General features: G+C 44.1%; 1 protein-coding gene across 2 annotated transcripts in view; it reads right to left on the bottom strand.

The window, feature by feature from the left end:
* Window positions 1–25143, bottom strand: part of DCLK2 (doublecortin like kinase 2) — a 99684-nt gene extending 74541 nt beyond the window's left edge. For both annotated transcript variants that reach the window (XM_056855502.1, XM_056855504.1), the window contains exon 1: window positions 24705–25143. In XM_056855502.1, coding sequence (XP_056711480.1) covers window positions 24705–25143 — 439 coding nt within the window. The remainder of the gene's footprint in view (window positions 1–24704) is intronic.
* Window positions 25144–26056: the final 913 nt, after the last annotated feature.

The raw sequence follows: 26056 nt of genomic DNA, 5'->3' as shown, positions 1-26056 counted from the left end.
TTCCAAGTAGTCATTGGGCGAAAACGCATGGTCGCTTTATCCTCCTTCAATCCCTGTTTTAGCCAGGAGCGAACGCACATTAGGCGAAACGCACGCATTCGATCCTGGCTGAATCCTGGCTGAAACAGGGAATAAAGGAGGCTAAAGCGACCTTGCGTTTTTGCCCTTTAACAGCAGCTTCCTATAGAACACTACAGGAGCCATACTCAGAAATTATAGAAATACAAGTGGGGACCCACGATACCCATGGAGAGGTGCAGCTGGGCCTGGCATGGCTCCACTGCCAAGCCCACAGACGCTTCCTCCCCCAACATCAATGGCAAGCCCCACATGGGTCCTGGCTGCTTGTTCGCCCCCGCCCCCAACACTGGCATTCCCTGTGAAGCTCCCAGCCTCCACTGCCAGGCTGGCCAAGGCTTGTTCCCCCCTCGCAACTGACACTGATGAGCCCCATAGGGCTTTCCTATCATTACATCCAAATTGGTGCCCATGATTTATTTATTTTTGCCATCAAGTCATATCTGACCCATGGTGACCCCTGTGGGGCTTTCAAGGAAAGAGACATCCAGAGGTGGTTTGTCATTGCACTCTGGTATTCCTTGGAGGTCCCCCTTCCAAATACTTGCCAGGGTCAACCCTGCTTAGCTTCTGAGATCTGATGAGATCAGGCTAGCCTGGGGCTATCCATGGATCATGATATCACTTGTTAAATACGGTCATTCTCATTTCTGTCTCTCCTACTAAGTGACTTATTCAGTTAATTGTGAAATCATTTTTTCAAACTATTATGGAGGTATTTGGAGGAGTGCTATCAAATTCCCCTCTGCACTGCGGTCCTTTAAACCTATTCATCTCCCAGCAATAGTGGAAGAAAGGAAAGAGAGATCTGCATATGCCAGCACATCACCCTTAGAATAAGGCCCATTATTCCTACCCATAAGGAAATGTGATGCTTAAAGGGAATTTTCCCATGATAAAGAAGTTATCTGATCTCGGGCTGTTAGGTCTTTGTTATAATCAGCCCTGAGTAGTTTCACATGCATCCTACTAACAGGAACTGCTACCCGAGACATACTTTGTTTAGATTGCTCTTCATGAACAACAGCATCCCCTCTGTAGATTCTTTGTTACTTCAGCATGGTACTTTAACCATTAGCTGTTAGCATGTACACTGAGTAGCTTATGTTCCTTTTACTAACTTCTGAATTTAAGTCTCCACAGTTAAAGCTCACTGTTGTTCAACCAGTTTCTTTGTCAGCATGTCTGTTGTTCAAATGTCCTGGCATATAAATTACGCTTGACATAACAAAAAAAGATACGTGGCAGGTTAAATGGCATCAACTACACAGGCCTATTTGTGGATTCTAGAAACTCAACCTAAAGAAGATGAAGAGTGGGAGTGAGAGGTTGAGTCTGAGAATGAAATTTGACGTCCAGTATTAATCATTGATTTTACAAACACCCTGGAAGTTCACCTATGAATCATGACATTATAATCATATTTTCTTTGTCCCATTTTAAATAACTATTTTAGATCCAGTCCCAAAGTGCATCCAGAAATGACATAATGGCATGAGAGAGATTCTAAAGCACAGATTGCTAAAGAGAAAAGCAAAGCTAGCTGTCACCAGGGTAATGTCTGGACTGTATGTGGGTCTGCCCTTAAAGTCATCTTGCACACTCCAGTTGGTTCAGAATGCCATAGCCTGGCATCAGACCCTAGGCAGAACATGCATTTCACATCTATACTGCACTACATCTGCTAGCAAGTTCATTTCAAGGTACTGGTTGTCACCTACAAAGCCTTTAATGGCCTTGGTCCCACATACATGCCTGCCTCTACTGCTATGCTCCACCACAAAAGCTTCACTCATCCACTCACACATGATTGGGCGAGTTTGGCAGGATGAACTCAGGACCACACAGATGCTAATAGCGAGAGTGGGTATTCAAGTTGTTAATTAGGTTTTGCTGACAATGAGCTACAAAAAAGGTTGGCCCTACTTTAATCCAACATCTGGATCCTTGTGTCATCTTCCATGATGTTAACGCTTTGACAAAGAAAGTTAAGTAGCAATTAATTACAACAGATCTCTTAAATGACTGTCTGTGAAATAAACCAGAATGCTTGGATTCTAAGATATTCCAATTAACCAGTTAAAAAAGATAAGGGTCCCTGTGCAAGCACTGAGTCATTCCTGACCCATGGGGTGACATCACATCCCGACGTTTCCTAGACAGACTTTGTTTATGGGGTGGTTTGCCAGTGCCTTCCCCAGTCATCTTCCCTTTACCCCCAGCAAGCTGGGTACTTATTTTACCGACCTCGGAAGGATGGAAGGCTGAGCCAACCTTGAGCCGGCTACCTGAAACCAATTTCCTTTGGGATAGAACTCAGGTCGTGAACAGAGCTTGGACTGCAGTACTGCAGCTTACCACTCTGTGCCACGGGGCTCTATAATCAGAGTTGCAGTTACTGATACGAAATCATCTTGATATGACTAAAGGCCTAAGGAGAGAAAATATAAGCAACCACACAAATACTATTATAAACAGAAAGCTCTGATAGGATCTGTTCAAACCTGTATGTATGCATTTGTTTACATTTCATGCATGCTTTAAATGTTCTCAAATGTTGTATGGTCTAGCGAGGTAACTTTGAACAAGTAGCAATTCCATCTCCAGAACAATGTTCACCACACACTTGCTTCACTAAGCTAGTTAGAAAGTCACATAGGGCAGGGCAAAGGAAACAAACTGCAGTCTTCACATGAGGCAGGATTTGTAGCTCTCTTCACCTCAGTGAAAAGGCAGGCTTCTATTTTCAGAAATATGTGTAAACTACAAGTAACTTTAGTTCCCCAACAAAAAATTTCAGTAACAAAAGACCAATAAATGTCTGTATAAATAGAAAAAATATGAAACCACAACTGTATTATATAGATAGACACATAACAAATTAGATGTTTGCTGTGGTTTGCATAAACATGCTCGTGGTTTCTTACTTGTGATTTTAATCTCAAAGGATCTTCATTTACCCAACAAAAGCATCTGATGTAGCTCTTATTAATTCCCCTCAGAAAACTAACATCAATTTGCAAAAGTAATTTATCTCTTGGGTTATAGTTAATATTCATGCTACTGCTAATGAAATAATTTTTTTGATTCAGTGATACTATGGAATAAGGCCTGCAAGATATACACTAGGATATACAATTTAACTACCGTACTTATGTGTAAAGGTTCTGTACTTTAAAAGGTGATGAAAAGCTCCTAATCTAAATCCAGTGCCTGCAATTTAAAAAAAAAATCTCTTAAGAGTGCCTAATCATCTGCCATTACCATACACTGGCAAATTGTTAAACATGATTTTACACACCCACCCCACCATGCCTTGCCCTGTATTGTTACAAAATATTTTCTTAAGGAGATTTTGGATTTCGTAAGGAGTTTCCTTTGCCCTGCCCTATGTGAATTATTTATTTACAATAGGCTTGCAAATAGCAGCCCATACTGTCACATGTAGCAACTTCCTTTTGGAAAGTACACAGTATTTCCTGTTTAAATAAAACTCACAAATCGATATACACAGGCACGTGTCCAACAATGCAGCTTCTTTGAGAAAATGACATTTCTAATTGCAGAAGAGGGTGGTGATTTCTAACGCCTCACCCCCCACCCCACTGAAGGTCCTCATTTTGACCCCTATGCTGTTATTGAGGAACAAAATTGGTGGTGGGGAATCAATGGATTTATAGCAGGAGAAAGAAGCAGGAAAGTCCCACTCACCAAAATACATGGATGGTTGTTTACTTGCTATTATCAATCTATTGTTTCCCAGTTATGGATATCACATGATTTCAAGGATGAATATGAACATTGGCTAGTGATAAATATTAAACTACTGAAAGCTTTTGAGGAAGAAAGTATGAAAATAACAGAATTACACTGCACACTGGCATGTGTAAGCATCCAGTCTACTCTACATGAATCTCTGCCAGGTTATTGAAGCATGTTGGCAGAAATATGGAAGAAGCTGGCAGTCTAATATTAACAAGCCATATGTACCAACCAAAGATCAGGATTGCACTAGCAGTTATTGGTTAATATAATCTTTCAATACAGGGATATTCTTGCTGACAAGCAAATCAATTCAAGATATTATGCCATCTTATTTTCTTTGTTCTTACACACAAATGTCTAAAATAATATAGGCCATTAACGCATGGCTAGTCATTGGTCTGTCCCTCTCATGTCTCACACTTCTCTAATGCGGGAGCAAAAAAACTGAATGCATGAGAGGGACTTCAGTCGTTGGATGGGCAGTAGAGGACCTGGCTGCTGGGAAAGGATATCAGGCAGCTGCTGGCCAGGCCATTGCCCCCAGGTGACCACCGCTGCCTCTCTCATCCATCTGCCTTACCTCCCCCTGCTCCATCGATGGCAGCTGCGGCGGCAGCTGGTCCACCTTTCTTTGCCCTCCACCTTGCCTCCCCATGCTCTGGCGGCGGCAACTGCTGCGGCTGGTCCACCTCTCTGTGCCCTCTGCCTTGCCTTCCTGTGCTCCGGCGGCAGCAGCCGGTCCGTCTCTCAGCCCTCCGCCTAGCCTCCCCGTGTTCCAGCGGTGGCGGCAGCCGGTCCACCTCTCTCGGCCCTCTGTCTAGCCTCTTCCTGCTCCAGCAACGGCACCTCTTTGGGGTAAGGAGGGGTGTCAGAAGGAAGTGTCAAGAACGGGGAGTTGGTCTGTGCACTTAAACGCACCAGGTAACTCTCAGAGTTGCAGCAATTATTTCTTTTAAGCTGCGACAAGCCAGGGATGGGAAAACCTTGGTAAGTTTTGGAGGGAGGGTGGTTGATCCTGCAGGAGGCAGGCAGGCATGCATTTGCAAAATGCAGATTCGCTACATTTGGAGGATACTCGCAGGACAAAACAGTCATACATTAATGGCTACAGAGTGAAGAAATGTAGTCAGCAATGTTGATGGTTTTTATGCATTAGTTTTACCATCTTACTCTCATATAATGAGTGTAGATTATGGCTGTTACCTCACTAGGTATTCCCAGTGATGTATCAAGAGTTTGGAAATGTTATAAAAAAACATCGCTTTAAAAGGGTTTTTGGATGCCACGGCTAAAAAATGGTTGGAAGACGTCTTCACAGCTAAAGGGGCCAAACAAAGTGCGAACAGTATTTTTTATAACAGTTTCAAACTCTTAATACATTGGTGGGAATACATAGAAAGTGGAAACAGTATTTTTTAATAACATTTTAAAACTCTTAATACATCGCTGGGAATACCTAGTGTGGTAACAGCCTATAACAGGCAAAAGAAGAAACAGAAACAAAAGTTAAACAACAGTAATAACACATTGGATTTGTCAGGGGGGAAAATATGCCTTACCTAAGGGCCATCAATAACTTTTAAATCACTGCCATCTGACACTGTCAAGTGTGGCTTGATTTAAGCATGACGCCAGTGGGCAAGAAGATCTTACCCATGCATTGCTAAATGCTCACAGCATCTCATTTAAACTTGCCCTCCATGCATACAATCCCACCATGCATGGGACATAAGCACACCAATTTAGCATGCATCTGGGCTAAATATCTCTGGCAAACTAATATTGCATGCATAGTGGCTGAGGGAAAAGCTTAAATGCTGGGTGCATGCAACATCACACAAGCATGCTCTCCTTTCCTGACAATGTCATGTTTAAACCAGGCTTTGGGCAAAGCTTGTGCAAGCTGCCAAAGGGAAGTTTGCCAGCACTCTAGTAATACATTGCTACTTTGAAACCAACTTTTGCATCTCCAGAGACAGACCCCACATAGTCATAAGCCATCAGTACCCTATTTGGTGATCTAGCTGACCCACATTAGAGAGAGCAGAATGTCAATGCATTATTCTTGTTAGCTGTCATCTTGGTGACATGCTGCAGCCCCTTTACTATAAAATGATGACATAACTAACCTAGCAAATCATACCATTCTGAAACCCATACTAGAATGCAGCTAGAAAGCAGTATTGCCATAAAAGTAACAAGTGACTAAAAATCTACTATATGCAAAACCACTTAGCAGGGATATAAAACCCACTTAGTGCTGTGATAAACCTCAATCAATCCACCCCTCAATCTTCTGGGCTGGGCATAAACAGCCTATTTATGTACTTATTTCATTTATACCCCACCTTTGTCCTCAATGGGGACCAAAACTGGTTTACAACATTCACTCCTTCTCCATTTTATCCTCACAACAACCTTATGGGGTAGGTTAGTCTGAGAGTACGTGACTGACCCATGTTAACTCAGCAAATTTCAGGGCAGAGTAACGATTCAATCTTGGGTCCGCCAGATATCCATCTGATGCTTCAACCACTACATCCTGCTTACAAAAAGTGTTATTTAAATTTATCAAAAATTAACTTTCGTACTATACAGGATTTAAAGCCAGGTAGGAAGAGCGTGTACTGGTCTCTAAAAATGAATGAAAAACCTTCTCTTCAGGAGAATGCTTCTCAGAAGAAGAAGAGATGGTTTTTATATGCCGACTTTCTCTACCACTTAAGGGAGACTCAAACCGGCTTACAGTCCCCTTCTCCTCCCCACAGCAGACACCCTGTGAGGTAGGTGGGGCTGAGAGAGCTGTGACTAGCCCAAAGTCACCCAGCTGGCTTTGTGTGTAGGAGTGGGGAAACAAATCCAGTTCACTGGATTAGCCTCCACTGCTCATGTGGAGGAGTGGGGAATCAAACCCGGTTCTCCAGATCAGAGTCCACAGCTCCAAACCACCGCTCTTAACCACTACACCAGAGGGGTCTCGTTCTGCAAAAAGAGGATCACAGCTTCTTTCTCAAGATGAAGAAGAGGCAAAAGTAACTCTGGTACAATCCCACGTAACTAGAATGCAATCCTCTTGTAGATAGTGGAAAATCAGTGATAGGAACTACAGTTCTTAAAATATGCGCAAGTAATTCTGCAGTAAAGGAAAACTCTCTCAAACACTCTCTGGAGCAAGCTCTACTGCCTTCTCCTAAAAGTAAACTAATACCCCACAAAGTTGCCATTTTCTGTAGGGGTATCCTTCTAGAAGGCAATACCTTTGTATTGGATTACTTCTCTGGGAGAAAGCAATAGAGATAATAATAATTTACTTAAAATACAAGAAGAGGCATTATTATGGGGAATAGAATCAAATAAAGCAAGGAACACCATAGTACATTTGCAGCAAGGTCTACTCCAGACAGAGATGTAAAAGCCTTCTTTAAATTTTTTCCAATTAAAAAAATGGAAATTTGAGGGAATGCAGGAAGAAGATTTTATGAAATATTTCTATTCTAGAGTAAGAGAAGTGCTTTTTAAGGTTTTACTGACTTAAAAAACTTTCTGGGTAGCATGACAACATTTATGTAAGAAAACAGACAGCATTAGATAATTATACATCCTGTGTATACAGTATTTATTGTTTAAAATACAATTAATTTTGTCCACAATTGATGTAACACACAGTGTATATGAAAATACACTACTGAAGAGGTCAATTTTTCAATGTTATTTAAGTGATTTTAACATGCCTTTCTCCCATCATGTTGAGAAATTTAACCCAATATCTAAATTTGCGGATAACTTGGGCAGCCCTTTTCTAAGGGGCAGGGTGTTACACCAATTTTTTTAAACTTTTGTTTTAAAAAAAAAAAATAGGAAAATGCCTCCACAGACTTCAATGGGGCTACAACACCAAAAAAGATGTCATAGCTACGCCCCTGCAGGAAAAGGCGTTCCCAGGGCAAAAGGGGTTAGGCAGCAGTCTCCTAGCAGCCCCTCCACCAAGAATGCCCCGGGAAGGCCAGTGGGGACTTGCACCACTGTTCTCAAAGCACTAAAATAATTTGAAGTAAACATTGCATATATTTTTTTTAAATATTATTCTTTCTAGAAAAGTAACCTCTCCTGACTTTTTCTATGGCTTCAAAATGTCTGGAAAATGTACGTCTCTCTAGTCTCAAAGCAATATATCTGAATAAAACTATTTCTACAGATTATTTATCAGCAGCTCTGCCAGACAGCTCATACCACTTGAACTGGTTGTTCTTACCCCCAGCTAGGGTTGACAACTTCCAGGTGGTGGCTGGAGATTTCCTGAGATTGCAACTGATCTCCAGGTGACAGATCAGTTCACCTGGAGAAAACGGCTGCTTTGGAAGGTGGACTCTATGACATTATACCCCACTGAAGTCCTTCCCCTCCTCAAACCCGTTACAGGCTTTGACATATTAGAGCACATGAACTGTGGAATTAGTGTTGTACATATGCAGAAATATTCAATATAAAACCAAACTACACATATGAACTACGAACTATACAGCAGAGGCTTAAATTTCCTTTTAAAAGGAAAGAAAGCCTGGATGTTCTTGGCCAGAAGCATATGTTTCTGAATTATTCTGTCAAAGATTTCAATGTTAGTGCAGATTTGCTTGCCGCACTTTTTGCCTTTTTCTATGACCTTTCCCAGCCTTTTCAATGGCTAGAGAGCAAAGCCTTCGCAGCACTTCCTACATTTTTTAAGCTACAGAGCAGAGTGTTTGCCGCACTTCCTGCCTTTCCAATGACTTCAAGTGCAGAAATGCTCTCCACCCTCTATACTTATTATGCTGACTAATGATGTAATGATGTAAACAATATATTGTATTTTAAGATTTAAACATGAAAACATGATGGTAGAAATTAATGAATAGGTTCAATCTCAACGTATTTTTCTGGAGATGAGTATGATGATAAAATTGATTATATAAAGTATAACAAAACTCAAAACGGACTGTTTAAGAAATAGTATGCTTAGCCTCCTGGAAGTGGAAGTCCTTATATGGTAGTCTGTAGTAGAGCAACTGAGCATGTGCGGTAACATTCCTAAAACAGTGCAGAAGCGCTGTTACTCCAATGCATGGAGTTTTTTCAAGACAGCCACTTTTCAAGGTGATTGAAACAGTATAAATACAGCCAGGGAAAGGGCTAGAATTTCAGACCTCTAAGGGAGGCTCAGAGGATGGTATGTATGGCTTTACAAATATATTATTCTAGAATGTGAATTAGATACTTTGAACTAAATCAGACTGTTATATTTTAAGTATTGGATTTTAAAACTGAATAGTATGTAGAACTTGCTTGCTTTACTGTATACATTGTTACTGAATTTTAAGACTTTATAATACTTGCATGTACACATATATATCCATAATTACATTGGAGCACATCAATAAAAAGACTTACTTTTTAAGTGAGTAAAGTAGTTGAATCCTGCTTAGTAAGTGACTAACTGAATAAGATAACATACCATTTCTCAGGAAGGGGTCAATTCTGAGAGCATAGTCACTCGAAAGGCACTGACCCGCTTCACCCCACCCTCCTCAGGCTCCACCCCCAAAGCCTTCAAGCATTTTCCAACCCAGAACTTTCAACCCTACACTACCATATACACAAAACACTTACATGGGAGCAAAACAGTTTCATAGAATCCTCTGCAGGATTCTAGTCTGAGCCAGTTATTCAAATGGATGAAAAGATGTGCTACGCTTATTGCAAAATGATTAGGAGAAATCCTCCATACAGATATGGTACCTAAATTATCAACTTCAGTGGGATTTATACTACATAAATGTAGGCAGGATTGCATCCTAGGTTTCCTTTCTAAGTGGCCAACCCATAAAAAAATAGCTTTTTTTTTTTATTGGGAAAACCACTCTACTTTTAGTAAATTCAAAGCAGCACACACAGTCCCCACCCTATTTTATTCTACAATCCTATAAAGCAGGTTAGACTGATACAGTGACATGTCCAAAGTCACCCAGTAAGCCATAGTGTGTTGTAATCCATCAAGGAATATGTGATCATGACTGAAATAAGGAGTCTCACAGTGCTACGCTAAGGAGAGTTGCAGCCTTCTGAATCCACTGGAATCAATGGGTCTAGAATGGAGCTCTACTGTACTGTAGGGGCCAAATTTGGTCATTTCCTCCCATTCCACTATGGAAGTGTTAACATGCTTTTATTTCTCACTACAGTGGGACCTAAAAAGTAACGTCCCCATCTACTTAAGAGAATGGTTGGCATGCGTATGAACATCCTTAAAAACAAAGAGCAGTGGGACCTTGCACTTTTAATCATGACCCATATTGCACAACAAAGGATTTGGATAAACCCCATGCTTCTGATTCACGGGGGACTGCTTATTCAAACATCATTTACTGTTTCTATTGAAGTTACAACAGGCATCTTAATTGATTTCCGATACTGTTGCAGTGTTGGCTATGGTGGATCTGATTTCACAACTTTCAGAGTATCCCTTCGGTTTTCATTACCAAAAGGCAATATTTGTCTGTTACAGGAAAAATAAATAGGAGTCTTGTGGTACCTTAAAGACTAGTCATTTTTTTCTGCATAAGCTTTCAGGAACTAGCGCCCGCTTCTTCAGATGCTAGGATTGGATCCTCACTATGAGGACACTTTATGTAGCAGGTTTGAAAAATCAAGAACACACATGATTGTGTGTGTGTGTGTGTGTGTGTGTAAAGTGCTGTCAAGTCGCAGCCGACTTATGGCGACCGTTTTTTGGGGTTTTCATGGCAAGAGACTAATGGAGAGGTGGTTTGCCAGTGCCTTCCTCTGCACAGCAACCCTGGTATTCCTTGATGGTCTCCCATCCAAATACTAACTAGGGCTGACCCTGCTTAGTTTCTGAGGTCTGACGAGATCAGGCTAGCCTGGGCCATCCAGGTCAGGGCACACACATGATTACTGCTTTTCAAAAAGATATGTGGGATGGAAAAAATTCCAGTGCTTTATTTTAATGCAGAAAATTTTCAATTTCTGAAGACTGTTTTATAACATTTAACAATTTAAATGGATGCCATTGCCAGTACAACATTAGGCAAGTAATAAATGTTTTCCAGGTGATTACTCCTAGGAATTATGTGTGAATGTACACGTATGTTTTACTGATTTATAAACTGGGGGTGAGGTGGCAGTTAAAACTACAAATACATATATAATAAAATGTAATTATGAATCAACCTGAGTAATTTTGATTTGAGTTGCACAACCAAAGCTAACATTCTTATTTATGTGTCTCTTCACACATGGTGAAAGGATACTGTAATCACCAGTCTGGTCTAGAACAAATAACATGAATGATAAGCTGCCCCAGTGACCTTCATGGTGGTTCTCAACATTTAAACTACACATTATTTTTTTCCTAATAAAATATTTCATTTCAAGTATTTGTACTTCAATTTATAAATTTGTTTACTAAATATAAGCCAAAAACAAGTATATAATATAAATTAAGAAAATCTCCTGGAAATATTGGCGAAGGCTTTCACGGTCAGAGTTCATTGGTTCTTGTAGGTTATCCGGGCTGTGTAACCGTGGTCTTGGTATTTTCTTTCCTGACGTTTTGCCAGCAGCTATGGCAGGCATCTTCAGAGGAGTAACACTGAAGGACAGTGTCTCTCAGTGCCAAGTGTGTAGGAAGAGTAATATATAGTCAGAAGGGGGTTGGGTTTGAGCTGAGTCATTGTCCTGCAAAGTATTAAAGGTAGTGTGCAAATCATTGTCCTGTAAGAATCAAGATAATGTGCTAATGAGGGTGTGGTATGTTAATGTGGAACCACTGTGTCCTGAAGTGATCTGTTAACATGTGGAATCCAAGGCTAATCCGCATGGCTATTGTGGACTGTAGTCTTTGTTAGTCTGGAGGTTTTCAGGACAGGAAGCCAAGCCTTATTCATTCTTAAACTCTCTTCTTTTCTGTTAAAGTTGTGCTGATGTTTATGAATTTCAATGGCTTCTCTATGCAATCTGACAAAATAGTTGGTAGAATTGTCCAGTCTTTCAGTGTCTTGGAATAAGACCCTGTGTCCTGTTTGGGTCAGTCCGTGTTCAGCCACTGCTGATTTCTCAGGTTGGCCAAGTCTGCAGTATTTGGAGCCATGGTGAAGAAAAATTAATGGACTTTCTAAACCATCTCAATAACATCCATCCAAACATTCAGTTTACCATGGAAAAAGAAATTGAGTGTAAACTCCCATTTTTTGATACCCTTGTCATCCGTAAAACAAACTTTCAGTTAGGTCACAAGGTCTACCGGAATCCAACTCACACAGATCGCTACTTACACAAAAACTCCAACCACCACCCTCGACAGAAAAGAGGAATAATCAAAACATTAATGGACCGTGCAAGACGGATCTGTGAACCACAGTTTCTCAAGAAATAAATTAATCATCTAAATCACGCACTGCTAGCAAACGGCTATTCCAGAAATGAAATCAGAAGGACCATTAAACCAAACAATAATCAGAAAACTCAGGAAAAACAGTCTGCCATAGGAAAGGTATTCTTGCCATTTATTAAAGGAGTCACTGATAGGATGGAAAAACTTTTGAAAAAACATAACCTACAAACAGTGTTTAAACCCACCAAGAAAATACAACAGATGCTACGATCAGCAAAAGACAAAAGAGACCCCCTCACCTCTGCAGGAATATATCGTATACCTTGCAGTTGGGGACAAGTTTACATCGGGACCACACAACGCAGCATACACACAAGGATAAAGATACTGCAGACTTGGCCAACCTGAGAAATCAGCAGTGGCTGAACACGGACTGACCCAAACAAGACACAGGGTCTTATTCCAAGACACTGAAAGACTGGACAATTCTACCAACTATTTTGTCAGATTGCACAGAGAAGCCATTGAAATTCATAAACATCAGCACAACTTTAACAGAAAAGAAGAGAGTTTAAGAATGAATAAGGCTTGGCTTCCTGTCCTGAAAACCTCCAGACTAACAAAGACTACAGTCCACAATAGCCATGCGGATTAGCCTTGGATTCCACATGTTAACAGATCAGGATACAATGGTTCCCGTTAACATACCACACCCTCATTAGCACATTATCTTGATTCTTACAGGACAATGATTTGCACATTACCTTTAATACTTTGCAGGACAATGACTCAGCTGAAACCCAACCCCCTTCTGACTACATATTACTCTTCCTACACACTTGACACTGAGAGACACTGTCCTTCAGTGTTACTCCTATGAAGATGCCTGCCACAGCTACTGGCGAAATGTCAGGAAAGAAAACACCAAGACCACGGTTACACAGCCCAGATAACCTACAAGAACCAATCTCCTGGAAATGTTTCCAACAATAATTTTTCTAGATAACTCGTCACTGTGTCCAAGACCTCAAGATTTAAACTACCACAAAACTTCAGCGACCCTTACGTACAACAGGTAGAAATTCCTCTCTAATTAGTGCTTTACAATTACTTTTCATCACTTTTGTTTGCACAGTTGACAGAGGCATTTCAAACCACGATTTTTTGAAGATGCAATCAGGAAACTTTGAAAACAATTTCTTGTGGATTTTAACTTGGAATCCCTGACTAGGATGTTTTACATAGTAGGCCTGAGAGTTTGCTTTTAGGTTCTTGTGTAAAGCTGCAAATATGCATGCTTTTTAACAGTACCAGCAAACCTACAGCTTTAGCCTTGAGAAGGATAATTTATGAATCAATGACTTTATGCCCAGAATAAATCCCAGCCAAATAGAACAAAGTTTGCAATAATTATTCTTTGGGATATTCAGAGGTATCTAATATCACACCTTTAGAGAAAATTAATTAGATAATTTAACAAAGTCATGTGACACTCACACAACTGTGTCTGTATAAGAAAGCCCTAAAATCCCTGTATCACTCAAATTTGGGCTATGATAAGACAATCATTTCTAAAAAGGCTTGGTAAGAATTTAAGAAATTGTATTTTGTCTTTAAACACTGGCTAGGTAACAGAAGGAATGATACGTAAACTTTTTATTTATGATCTCATTTACATATGCTAGAGTTTTCTTTACAATTATGATTCTGGTTTATTTACAGTGCATTCTTGAGCAGAACGCCTGCACCGGGCTTAAGAGGTTTTGGCCCGGCCGAAACCTCCACCTGGCGCCAAAAATTCATACACCACCTAAAAGGGGGCATTTCCAAGACATAACGGTGGCCCTGCCCACCCAGCCAGCGCTGTGACACTCCGGGAACGCCTCCCAGGACGCCGCCACAGCCTTTACCGGAGTATGGACACCGGTGGCAGGCTCTGGCGGTGGCCAGCCCTGGGTTGTGACATGGAGGCAGGCAATGACAAACCACCTCCGAACATCTTGTGTCTGGAAAACTCCACCTGTGGTCGCCGTAAGAGCTCATTACAGAAACACTGCCATGTGTTTTCCTGTTTTGGTTACTCCAAGACAACAATCTACTTGAAACCTTAGACTAAATTCACCTTCACATTGTATAATAGGTGCCACTAACTGCTCTCACATTTTTTTAGGTTTTGGAGGCAATCTAGCTCCTGACTACTTTTTAAGAGAATAATTATGTAGCTTCACCAATAAAAAATGAAAATGTACCCATGACAACTTATGCTAGTGCCTGACTGTTTCAGCAAAGGAATAGATGTTTGTGACCTACATAGTACTACTGTACATTGATCTAAATATGAATTAATGCTGCATAAATAGTCTGTGGGGTATTCTTCACGGTAGATTTTGCTTCGGTTTTGAATCGGAGCAAATAATAAACTGATTTAAATAGCTTTTTCATGGCAGTGCAGCTTCACCCTCCATCCCAATTTTTCACGGGAGAAACAGCGCACTTCTCTGCGCTGCTTACGTCTGCTGCCGCTCATGACTCACCGCTCCAAATCCGCCTAATCCCGCCCACACTTCCCATGATCCTGTGTGTGTGTGTTTGGGGGGGGCATCCCGAGAGCAGCAAATCCAAGCCAAAACTCCCGTCACCCTTCTGAAGAGGGGCAGCCAGTCTGCTCTGGGTCTCCCTCCAGCCGGTGCGATCCTATGTGTGTGTGTGTGTTGGGGAGGAGCATCCCGAGAGCAGCAAATCCAAGCCAAAACTCCCATCACCCTTCTGAAGAGGGGCAGCCAGTCTGCTCTGGGTCTCCCTCCAGCCGGTGCGATCCTATGTGTGTGTGTGTGTTGGGGAGGGGCATCCCGAGAGCAGCAAATCCAAGCCAAAACTCCCGTCACCCTTCTGAAGAGGGGCAGCCAGTCTGCTCTGGGTCTCCCTCCAGCCGGTGCGATCCTATGTGTGTGTGTGTGTTGGGGAGGGGCATCCCGAGAGCAGCAAATCCAAGCCAAAACTCCCGTCACCCTTCTGAAGAGGGGCAGCCAGTCTGCTCTGGGTCTCCCTCCAGCCGGTGCGATCCTATGTGTGTGTGTGTTGGGGAGGGGCATCCCGAGAGCAGCAAATCCAAGCCAAAACTCCCGTCACCCTTCTGAAGAGGGGCAGCCAGTCTGCTCTGGGTCTCCCTCCAGCCGGTGTGATCCTATGTGTGTGTGTGTGGGGGGGGGGGACCATGAGAGCAGCAAATCCAAGCCAAAACTCCCGTCACCCTTCTGAAGAGAGGCAGCCAGTCTGCTCTGGGTCTCCCTCCAGCCGGTGCGATCCTATGTGTGTGTGTGTTGGGGAGGGGCATCCTGAGAGCGGCAAATCCAAGCCAAAACCCCCATCACCCTTCTGAAGAGGGGCAGCCAGTCTGCTTTGGGTCTCCCTCCTGCTGGTGCGATGCTGTTAGAGTGGCAACTCCCCCAGCCAATCACCGTTCTTGGGGGAGGAGAAAGGAGACGTCAGGGGAGCGAAGCAAACATTTCTTCATGGGCATCCGAGCAACAAAATGCTCTTTTACTGGAAAGTACGGCTCAGAAGTGGTTTGGATTGCCTCTCTTTTAAACCGGCTTATTTTGCTCAGTGGGGGAAAACACGGCTCTGCAGTGAATAACCAAAATTTGCCTCCGAGGCAAAACAGCGTCGAAACAGCAGCAAATATCCATGAAGAATACCCCTGTGGGAAACAATAGGTCAAATTCTTCAGTCTTAGAATTAATTGGTTCCAAAGTATTCTCCTTCCTCCCCTTCACTAATGTGCATCAGTGAAACCCTTTTTTTGTAACAGATGAAAAATACTTCATAGCACAGCTACCTCATAATCAAAAGGAAAATGTCCCATATGGCTTCCCAGTATGTCTCTTTAAAAGTCATCTGTCACATGTGCTCGATGCCAAGTATATCAGCAAATCACAGCACTAGTGAATAAAAAGCCGATACATGAAACCCATGCAGCATGATTTTAAAGCACTAAAGATATCTGGTTATTTGGGAAGTCACTGTGGCAGCATTTTTCAGAGTTGAGTAAACAAATACTCTTTAGCAACAAGCAACACTTAGGTACAGGATATTCAATATACTACTAGTTCTAAAAATTAGCCTCAAAAAGTACACAGTGAAGAAAGTTGCAGAGCCATTGGAAATCCACACAAGAAATGACAACTATAGCATCTAGCATGAGGAAGAATTATAGTGGGTATTCTTTTATCCTAGTAAGTTTATTACAACAGATATTTCCAGTTGCAACAAGTGGAAACAAGTAGCTCTAATTGTGATACCATTGAGGCCATTAAAGAGAAATACAAATTAGTGCAATGAACTTGCTATTTAGGTTTGCCTTTGTCCAATATAACTGCACCACCTCTGTATAAGATGCTTCCCTCACTAGATGGCATCAAGAGCTGAATTAGTTATTACATTGGAATACTGGAGCCAGATTTCCCATGTATTTGCCTGGAGATGCTTCTGGATTTTAACTGAAGTTAGGTTTCAAGGAAAACATTTAACCCTCTCCTTCAATGCCATTTTTGTAATAGTAACTGGGGGAGATACCCATAATCCTAATTGCTGACACTAACCAACTTTTTAACAATAAAGTGTTGGGACATCCATTACTGGATTTCCCAAGTAACATGTAGCTGTCTTCAGACATTATACAGTAGCAAATGTATACAAAACATATTATTTTGACTGTTTTCCTTAGCTGCCCTGTGAAATTCACTTCTAAGAAGAGACTACCAGTGAGATAGGAAATTGCATATTAGACTCATTCATTTTATAACCCTAATCTATCCCTTAAAACCTGTTTTTAAACCCACAAAGACTGGCTATTCTAGCTAGCAATTAATGATTTTTAAAAAAATATTATTACTATTGAATATATAACATAATTGCTTAATACAGGGCTTGACAAATTCTAGGCATTGGGTCACCATGGTGCCTTGAAATTTCACTGTGGTGCCTAGTATTTGCAAACAGTGATCTTATTGTTAATGTCACTCAGGGCCAAACTAAACGTTACAGCAACCATGGGTCCAACCTGTGGCTACCCATACCACTTTAGAGGAGCATTTAGCTGTTTAAAAATTGTTGTGAGGACCCAATCCTGATCCTGGCTTTTTCCAGTGGCAAAACAGCCCTCCCCCCAACGACTGTTTCAGCACTTGAAACTACATGGGGGGGGGGAGAAACAAGACTGCATGATGCCGCCACACTTCAATTTTTAAATGGCTAAGTTCTCCTGTGGCCATCGTAAAGTCTAGTTTGGTTCACAAAGATCCTCAGAAATACAAACTTATTTCACATCAGAATATGTTTTGATATATGACATAAAAAACATGTGTAATGAAGTTCTTGTTGTTGCTTGTTTATATGTCAACTATACACCATTCAGTGGTGGTAAATGAAATCATTTCCTAACCAGTTGCTTTCTAAAATGGCTCCAATAAGCAGAGGTTATTAAAGCATTAAGAAGAAGCAGAAGAGTTGGTTTTTAACTCTACATTTTAAGAAAATTAAAACCGGCTTACAATCTCCTTCCCTTCCTCACCCCACAACAGACACCAGGTGAGGTAGGTGAGGCTGAGAGAGATCTAAGAGAACTGTGACTAGCCCAAGGTCACCCAGCTGGCTTCATGTGTAGGAGTGGGGAATCAAACTACAACTTCTCAAAGCTTTCATAAAATTATCAGAAACTGTGAAGAGTTTGAAATTAAGGTTTTGTGACAGCAATAATTAGAGAATATGGTCATTAAAATAAAAACCCCGAAGGCTGAAAAATTAGTCTGGCTCCTAAATTTTTGGGTTGGCTCTCAGAGCCAAAGAAAGAAGAAAAATACAAAAGGGTGTTTACAACAATTTATAGAAAGCAAAAGTATATTCTTTACCTCTAACTTCTTCTAAATTCTTCATTCTGAAGAAGTGAGCTGTGGTTCACGAAAGCGCATACCCTACCAGAAAATATTTTTGTTAGTCTTTAAGGTGCTACTGGACTCTTGCCCTTTTCTACTACTGCAGACAGACTAACACGGCTACCCACTGTGAATTTTCTTCATTCTGGTACAGGAATGTCAAACATTAGGTCCAGGGGCTGGATTTGGCCCCTTGAAAGCTTTTATCCGGCTCGCGAGCTAGCCGAGGCAGCCACCCACCCACCCCGGTCCTGATCTGAGCTGGTGAGTCCACTGCGAGCTCACCAACCAGGAAATCCACCCACCCCACTCCCAAAGTGTTAATTATCAAACACTGTTAAATGAAAGAAAATACAGTAAGAGTGTTATTTTTTTAAACATGTTTGTATTTTAAGTAAAAAAGAAAGGAAAATTAATATAATTAAGTTTGTATCTCCAGTACCTGGCATTAAATTTTATGGTTCACATGGCCCGGCCCAACCAAGTGACATTTATGTCATATTTGGCCCTCGTAACAAATGAATTTGACACCCTTGTTCTCTGTGTGTGTAAAGTGCCTTCAAGTCGCAGTAGACTTATGGCGACCCCTTTTTGGGGTTTTCATGGCAAGAGACTAATGGAGAGGTGGTTTGCCAGTGCCTTCCTCTGCACATCAACCCTGGTATTCCTTGGTGGTCTCCCATCCAAACACTAACCAGGGCTGACCCTGCTTAGCTTCTGAGATCTGATGAGATCAGGCTAGCCTAGTACACAGTAAAAATGGCTCAGCATTTACAAAACTTGTCTGTAAATTTTAAATTACTTCTTTACAGCCTTTGGTAGTATGTTAATTTAGTTAATAAGGCCACATTCCAAATATGATTGAACAACTCTTTTATAAAGGGGGTTCTTTTTTCTGCCCAATATGACACATTAACCATCTTAGAAAGCAGTAAGCACAGCTGGGATTTTCAACACTGATAAGCTTCAGAGAGCATAGCAGGAATTTTGAACAGGTAAGAGGCTTTTTTTCTCTTGGTTAAAATGCAGCAGTTTGTAAAATATTGGTTTATGCATATGTCAGTGAACACATACTGCTGGAATTACCAGAAACTAGAGAATGAATGCCTACAAATCCACGGTGTGCAAAGATGTACTTACCTAAATCTTTGTTGCTATTAATACATCAATGTCTAAGACACATTATTTTAAATTGTAATGAGTTAATGTGAGGAAATCACATCAAAATTAATATCTAAGAATGTTTAGCACTTGTTTTCCCTATCTCAGAGACACACAACAACTTCCCCACAATGCCATGGACATTAATATGGCTTACAAGAATCAGAACTCCCTCACATTCAACAAGCTGTAAAGAGATTTCTCAATAATTTAACACAATGGTCACAGCTGCTATCACTATCATGGACAGCGCTACAAGAACACTATCTAGTTTGAACAACCTTAGTGTGAATATCACACAACAAGAATTGTCCTGAAGGAGGCATCACAAAATGAAAAATGAAGATCTGCAGCAATTTTGTTTATCATTTGCTCACTGGCTAATAACTTCAGGAAAACCCACAAAAAGTAGAGAATATTATGGTCCAGGAATCATAGAGTTGGAAGGGACCACCAGGGTCATCTAGTTCAACCCCCTGCACAATGCAGGAAACTCACAACTATCTCCCCCCCCCCACACACACACAGTGACCAGAAGATGCCCAAGATGCCCTCCCTCGCATCATCTGCCTAAGGTCACAGAATTAGCATTGCTGACAGATGGCCATCTAACCTCCGCTTAAAAACCTCCAGGGAAGGAGAGCTCACCACCTCCCGAGGAAGCCTATTCCACTGAGGAACCGCTCTAACTGTTAGAAAATAGTTCCTAATGTCTAGACAGAAGCTCTTTCGATTTTATTTCAACCCGTTGGTTCTGGTCCGACCCTCTGGAGCAACAGAAAACAACCGAAGTATAAATCGACTGTTCAGTACGTTCAACTGAACTCAATGGGCTCTGAATGCTGTAACTTCATGTAGTATGGCACAGTCAATCAAGTAACTTGGTTTTGATTTCCCTTTAAAAGCGACAAATTTCCCATAATCTTTGCCATACTTATGCAAACTAGTTTCAGAGGGTAGCTGGTTGGTCAGCAGTAGAACAGCTAGATTTGAGTCTGGTTGCACCTTAGAGACCAACAAGATCTTTGTCAGACAAAGGGAGTGTTAACCCTCTAAAGCTTGGTGGTGGAGGAAAGTGCCATCAAGTTGCAGCCAACCTTTGGCAACCCTGAAGGGTTTTCAAGGCACGAGATGTTCAGAGGTGGTTTGCCATTGCCTGCCTCTGCATAGCAACCCTACATTTCCTTGGCAGTCTCCCATCCAAGTACTAACAACCCCAAACATCTTGTGGGTCTCTAAGGTGCTACTGGCCTCGAATCTAGTTGTTATACAAACTAGTTAGCTATACATTTCATGCATTTAAGATGAGCAAAGGAAATTCAGACCAATGTTCTTGTATGTTGGGTTCGCACAAATATTCTTATTAGGGCTGTCGATTCGGTTCAATCCGAACTGAAAAACAGCCGAATTTGCCCCGATTTGGCGGTTTACAGTTCGGATAAAACCGCAGTAAAAAAAGGCGGGAAAAGGACGAGCCGAACTCAGCAAGTTTGAAGGGACACCGAATAAATTCGTGCAAATTCGGCGTCCCCAATCTGCCTTTTCCCACCTTTTGGAAAGAGCCCCGAGAAGGGGTGGGGGTGGCTTTTTAAACAGATCCGCGCTGACCCACCTGCCCCCGAGAAGGGGAGGAGGCTCCCGAGATCTATTTAAAGATCTGTTTAAAGACCCACCCGCCCCCCTTCTTGGGGCTCCCAAGAAGGGGTGGGGATGGGGGTGGGTCTTTAAACTGATCCGCGCTGCCAGCGCGGATCAGTTTAAAGACCCACCCCCCTTCTCGGGAGCCCCGAGAAGGGGCAGGTGGATCTTTAAACAGATCTCGGGAGCCCCCACCGCTTCTCGGGGGCGGGTGGGTCTTTAAACAGTTCCACTCTGCCAAGGCTTTGGCAGCGCGGATCTGTTTAAAGAGCCACCCCCACCCCTTCTCGGGGCTCTTTCCAAAAGGCGGGAAAAGGCAGATTGGGGACGCCGAATTTGCACGAATTTATTCGGCATCCCTCTGAACTTGCTGAGTTTGGCGCGTTCTTTTCCTGCCTTTTTTTACTTTGGGAGCCCCGAGAAGGGGGGCGGGTGGATCTTTAAACAGATCCAGGCTGCCAGCTTTATTTGGCCAAATTCATTCGGGAACGCCGAATTTCATTCCGAATTCCACGGATCCAAATAGGGGGAGTTCGGACTTTGGCATTTCCCAAAGAAAAACGGGTTGAATTTTGCCGGAATTTTTTCCCAACAGCCCTAATTTCTATACGTTGGGTTCACGCTACCTGGAGATCTCACCCGAGGGCCTTGCTAGCACTAAGCTAGCAGCCAGGAAAATGTAAGCCAGCAACTCTACAAGGGAGATGTCCTTGATTGTTGTAGCAGTTTTCTAAGATGCCATGATCAAGCATATTATACTGAATGTAAGACAGGCACTTCTTGGAGGCACTGGTCAAGGCAAGACAGCTATGCAGCCATGAGCCTTATGGAACTGCATATTCTTAAGACACACTCATGTGAAGACCACTAGCTACTATAAATAAACTAAATGTACTCTAAAGCAACCCTGACCTGGATGGCCCAGGCTAGCCTGATCTCCTCAGATCTCAGAAGCTAAGCAGGGTCAGCCCTGGTTAGTATTTGGATGGGAGACCACCAAGGAAGTCCAGGGTTGCTGTGCAGAGGAAGGCACTGGCAAACCACCTCTGTTAGTCTCTTGCCTTAAAAGCCCCATAAGGGGTTGCCATAAGTCGGCTGCGACTTGACGGCACTTTACACACACACACACACTTCTAAAGCAACAACAAGAAGAAGAGTAGGTTTTTATATGCCAACTTTCTCTACCACTTAAGGGAGGTTCAAACTGGCTTACAATCACCTTCACTTCCCCTCCCCACAACAGACACCCTGTGAGGTAGGTGGGGCTGAGAGAACTCTAAGAGAACTGTGACTTGCCCAAGATTAGCCTCTACCGCTCATGTGAAGGAGTGGGTAATCAAACCCGGTTCTCCAGATCAGAGTCCACTGCTCCAAACCACTACTCTTAACCACTACACCACGCTGGCTATCCAGCAACAACAAAATAGCAGACGGAATAACAAACACACCAGAGAACACTCTGGCAAATACAAAATTTTTCATAAGGAGGACTTCAGGAGAAAGCAAGAAGGAATTTATATCCAACAAATAACTTATCAACATGCAAATCAATCTTCCTCATTGTAGGCCCAGTGTATGTGTGAAGGCATATGAGATGCCCGCCTTCTAGAAGCTAAGCTGGTCTGAGTACATATGGGAATCCAGCTGGAAACTCCCTGTATGCTACCTTGAGTGCCATGATGGAAAGAAGATGGGATGTACATATGTAAATAAATAAAACTGCCTGAAAAATATGAGATGACAGCATTAGAGAGCTGGACTATCCAGGCTAATAGACAACCGTGTGGTTCTGTAAAGCTTAGTTACGGATGTTCCTGCCATACTGGTCACAGAGAATTAGAGACAAAAGATTATCAATTACTGTAACTGGCTAAGCAAATTAGTCTGCAAACTTTTTCCCTCTAAGTGTTTTATGTACATCTTGAGCGTATCTGTTAGAGGAAGAATCTTAGGAAGTTCAACAGTTTGCACATCTAAACAGTTTGCCCAGTAATGATCGATACTCATGACCCTGTTATGGTAACCTTTACTGTATACAAAGAACTGCATCAGTGTGCTCTGAGGATCAATATTATTCTATAAATTTGCAAGTTGGACACCAGCTTTCCAAAACACACGCACACCAGTTATTGTCAGGACGCAATATACATACATTAATATGAATCTCTACATATAGCAAGGTAAGAATAGGCCCTAATCAGTATAATCTGCTTTGTCTTATGTGACTTTTCCATATCTCATACTCTTAAGAACCTCTTATATTCAACTATGTTCCGGTACTGCACAAAAACCTTTCATGTGTTCTTCAGGTTCACGTTCGTAGACCTTTAAAAGTCTGGCGCACAATTTTGAAAAAGAAAAGGTGAATTATGAAGTTAAGAGGGAATGAACACTGTAACTTAGCGTTGAAATTAATCTTGAAATTTGATTTTGTATCTGCAACCATGCATTCTGGAACCATATAAAATTTGCATGTTACACCCTTGAAAACTTACTTTTGAATGCTATGAATTCTCTGATTTAAAATGTCTGTAATATATCTTTTTTGCAAGGCTAAAGAGATATTATTGGCTCAGTGTAGCTCAGTGGTAGAGCATCTGCTTGGCATGCAGAAAGTCCCAGGTTCAACCCCGGCATCTCCAGTTAACGAGACTAGGCAAGGAGGTGATGTGCAAGACCCGTGCCTGAGACCCTGGAGAGCCGCTGCCGGTCTGAGTAGACAATACTGACTTTGACGGACCAAGGATCTGATTCAGTACAAGGCAGCTTCATACGTTCTATGTATTTATGTACACATGTGCACAACTATCATTCAGTTCTGAATGTGCAGGGATTCTGCTTCTAAACCAGGCAAGAGTTATGCAGAATGGTGGACATGCAGCTACATCGCAACCTCCAGGTGCCCTTTCATGCAAACGAATAGCACCTCTACCGAGTACACCATTAGTCTTCCCACTGACTATTACTGCACAGCTGGATACCTTTTGGACCAGGTCAGCAGGAGGGACGTTAACCTAGACTAAGCTGAGGGAAGTGTGGAGATGTCTCAGGGAGGAACCACTGAATCAGCTGGGGCTGGATGACATCATCTACCAATTGTGGGCACGGCAGGTTCAGGTCACCTGTGCAAAAGCCCTACCCCACCAAGGGCAGGTTCAAGTCACCTGTGCAAAGCCCCTACCCTACCAAGGGCAGGTTCAAGTCACCTGTGGAAAGGCCCTACCCTACCCCACCAAGGGCAGGTTCAAGTCACTTGTGCAAAGGCCCTACCCCATTAAGGGCAGGTTCAGGTCACCTGTGCAAAGGCCCTACCCCACCAAGGGCAGGCTCAAGTCACCTGTGCAAAGGCCCTACCCCACCAAGGGCAGGCTCAAGTCACCTGTGCAAAGGCCCTACCCCACCAAGGGCAGGCTCAAGTCACCTGTGCAAAGGCCCTACCCCACCAAGGGCAGGTTCAAGTCACCTGTGCAAAGGCCCTACCCCACCAAGGGCAGGCTCAAGTCACCTGTGCAAAGGCCCTACCCCACCAAGGGCAGGCTCAAGTCACCTGTGCAAAGGCCCTACCCCACCAAGGGCAGGCTCAAGTCACCTGTGCAAAGGCCCTACCCCACCAAGGGCAGGCTCAAGTCACCTGTGCAAAGGCCCTACCCCACCAAGGGCAGGCTCAAGTCACCTGTGCAAAGGCTCCCTCGCTCTACCCCACCAAGGCGGCCGCAGCAGGCACAGGCGTCTGTCTCCCTTACCCTCCTCCAGCTCGTCCAGGCTGGTCAGCTTCCGGCCACCGTCGAGCGTGTAGATGGCGCGGACGCCCTGGGGCAAGTGGACGTTGTCCGACAGGGAGCGGGTGAGCTCGACGAGGAGGGCGTCGAAGGAGCGGAAGCGGTCGCTGGAGATGGGGTAGACCAAGCCCTTGAAGTACTTGTCCCCGTTGCGGTAGAAGCGCGCCTTCTTCGCCTTCTTCTCCGAGCTGAGGGCCTGCAGGGTGCGCGTGCGGTAGAAGCTGCAGTGGGCGCTGTGCGCGGGGCTGGGCACGAGCCCGTTGCCTTTGGGGCCCGAGCCGCTGCTGCAAGTGGAGCTGCCCCCGCCTCCGCCGCCGCCCCCCCGGCGGGAGCCCGAGCGCGGCCGCCTTTTGTCCCTCTCCTCGAAATGCTCCAGCTCGAGGCTCCTGCGGGGGCTGGCCATCGGAGCGCCGCGCCGCCCTGCCCGACCCTCCCAGCCGGCCCTTCCCGCGCCCCCCACCACCCACCCCCGGAGCGAGGCGCTAGCCCCGCATCCCGCCAAAAGCAGGGCGGGAGACTGCGGCGGCGCTCCCCGGCCCTTCTCTCCTCAGGGCAGCGGCGGCAGCAGCAGCGCCGAGCTGCGTGTCCATGGGGGGCGAGCCGGCCGGCCGCCCTCCGCCAGCCACGCCCGGGCCGCGTCCCCTCGCCCGGAGCCTCAGCTCAGCGCCGCCCGGCCACACGCGCGCAGCCCAAGCCGGGAGCCGCCGAGGGACCCGCTGAGCCTCCCGGCGGCGGCCATGCAGCCTCGGGCGCGCGCGGGGGGCGCAGAGGAGGAGGAGGCGGAGGAGGAGGAGGATGCCGCCGGCAGCAGCAGCCTTCCCCCCGCTCCTGCCCTTCTCTGCTCTAAAAGCCACCGAGGAGGAGGAGGAGGGGAGGAGGAGGCGCGCACCCACCTACCCACCCACCCACTAGAGCCTGCCGAGGCGAGCTAGACTCCCCATTGATGACAGCAGCACGCCCACCCGGGGGAGGACACGCCTGGCGCGCTTTTCTGCAGTCGCCGCCCGTCCGCCTCGTCTTCCAGGCGCAAACCCCCCCCCCCCCCAGCTCTCCAAAGCCGTCCAAGGCAGGCTCCGGCCGGTGGCCGTGGAGATCTCCCCGGGGCTAATGGGCCGCCGCGCACGGAGGCTCCTGAGAGGGCCGGGGGGGGGGAGCCTAGGAGGGCGGGGATCAGGCTTCCTCCCCCGGGCCCCTTTTCCTCAGCCGGCGACCTCTGCCGAAGCCAGGCGCAGAAAACCCGGCGGGAGGAGCGAACTGCTGCAGCGGCTGCGATCCGGCCAATGTGCGCTGATGGTTCTGCTGATGGTGTGTCGCGG

This window comes from Euleptes europaea, chromosome 9, assembly GCF_029931775.1.
Source record: "Euleptes europaea isolate rEulEur1 chromosome 9, rEulEur1.hap1, whole genome shotgun sequence".
In the NCBI taxonomy this organism is placed as follows: Eukaryota; Metazoa; Chordata; class Lepidosauria; order Squamata; family Sphaerodactylidae; genus Euleptes; species Euleptes europaea.
The sequence above is the reverse complement of the archived record's forward strand: the minus strand, read 5'-3'. Positions and strand labels throughout refer to the sequence as shown.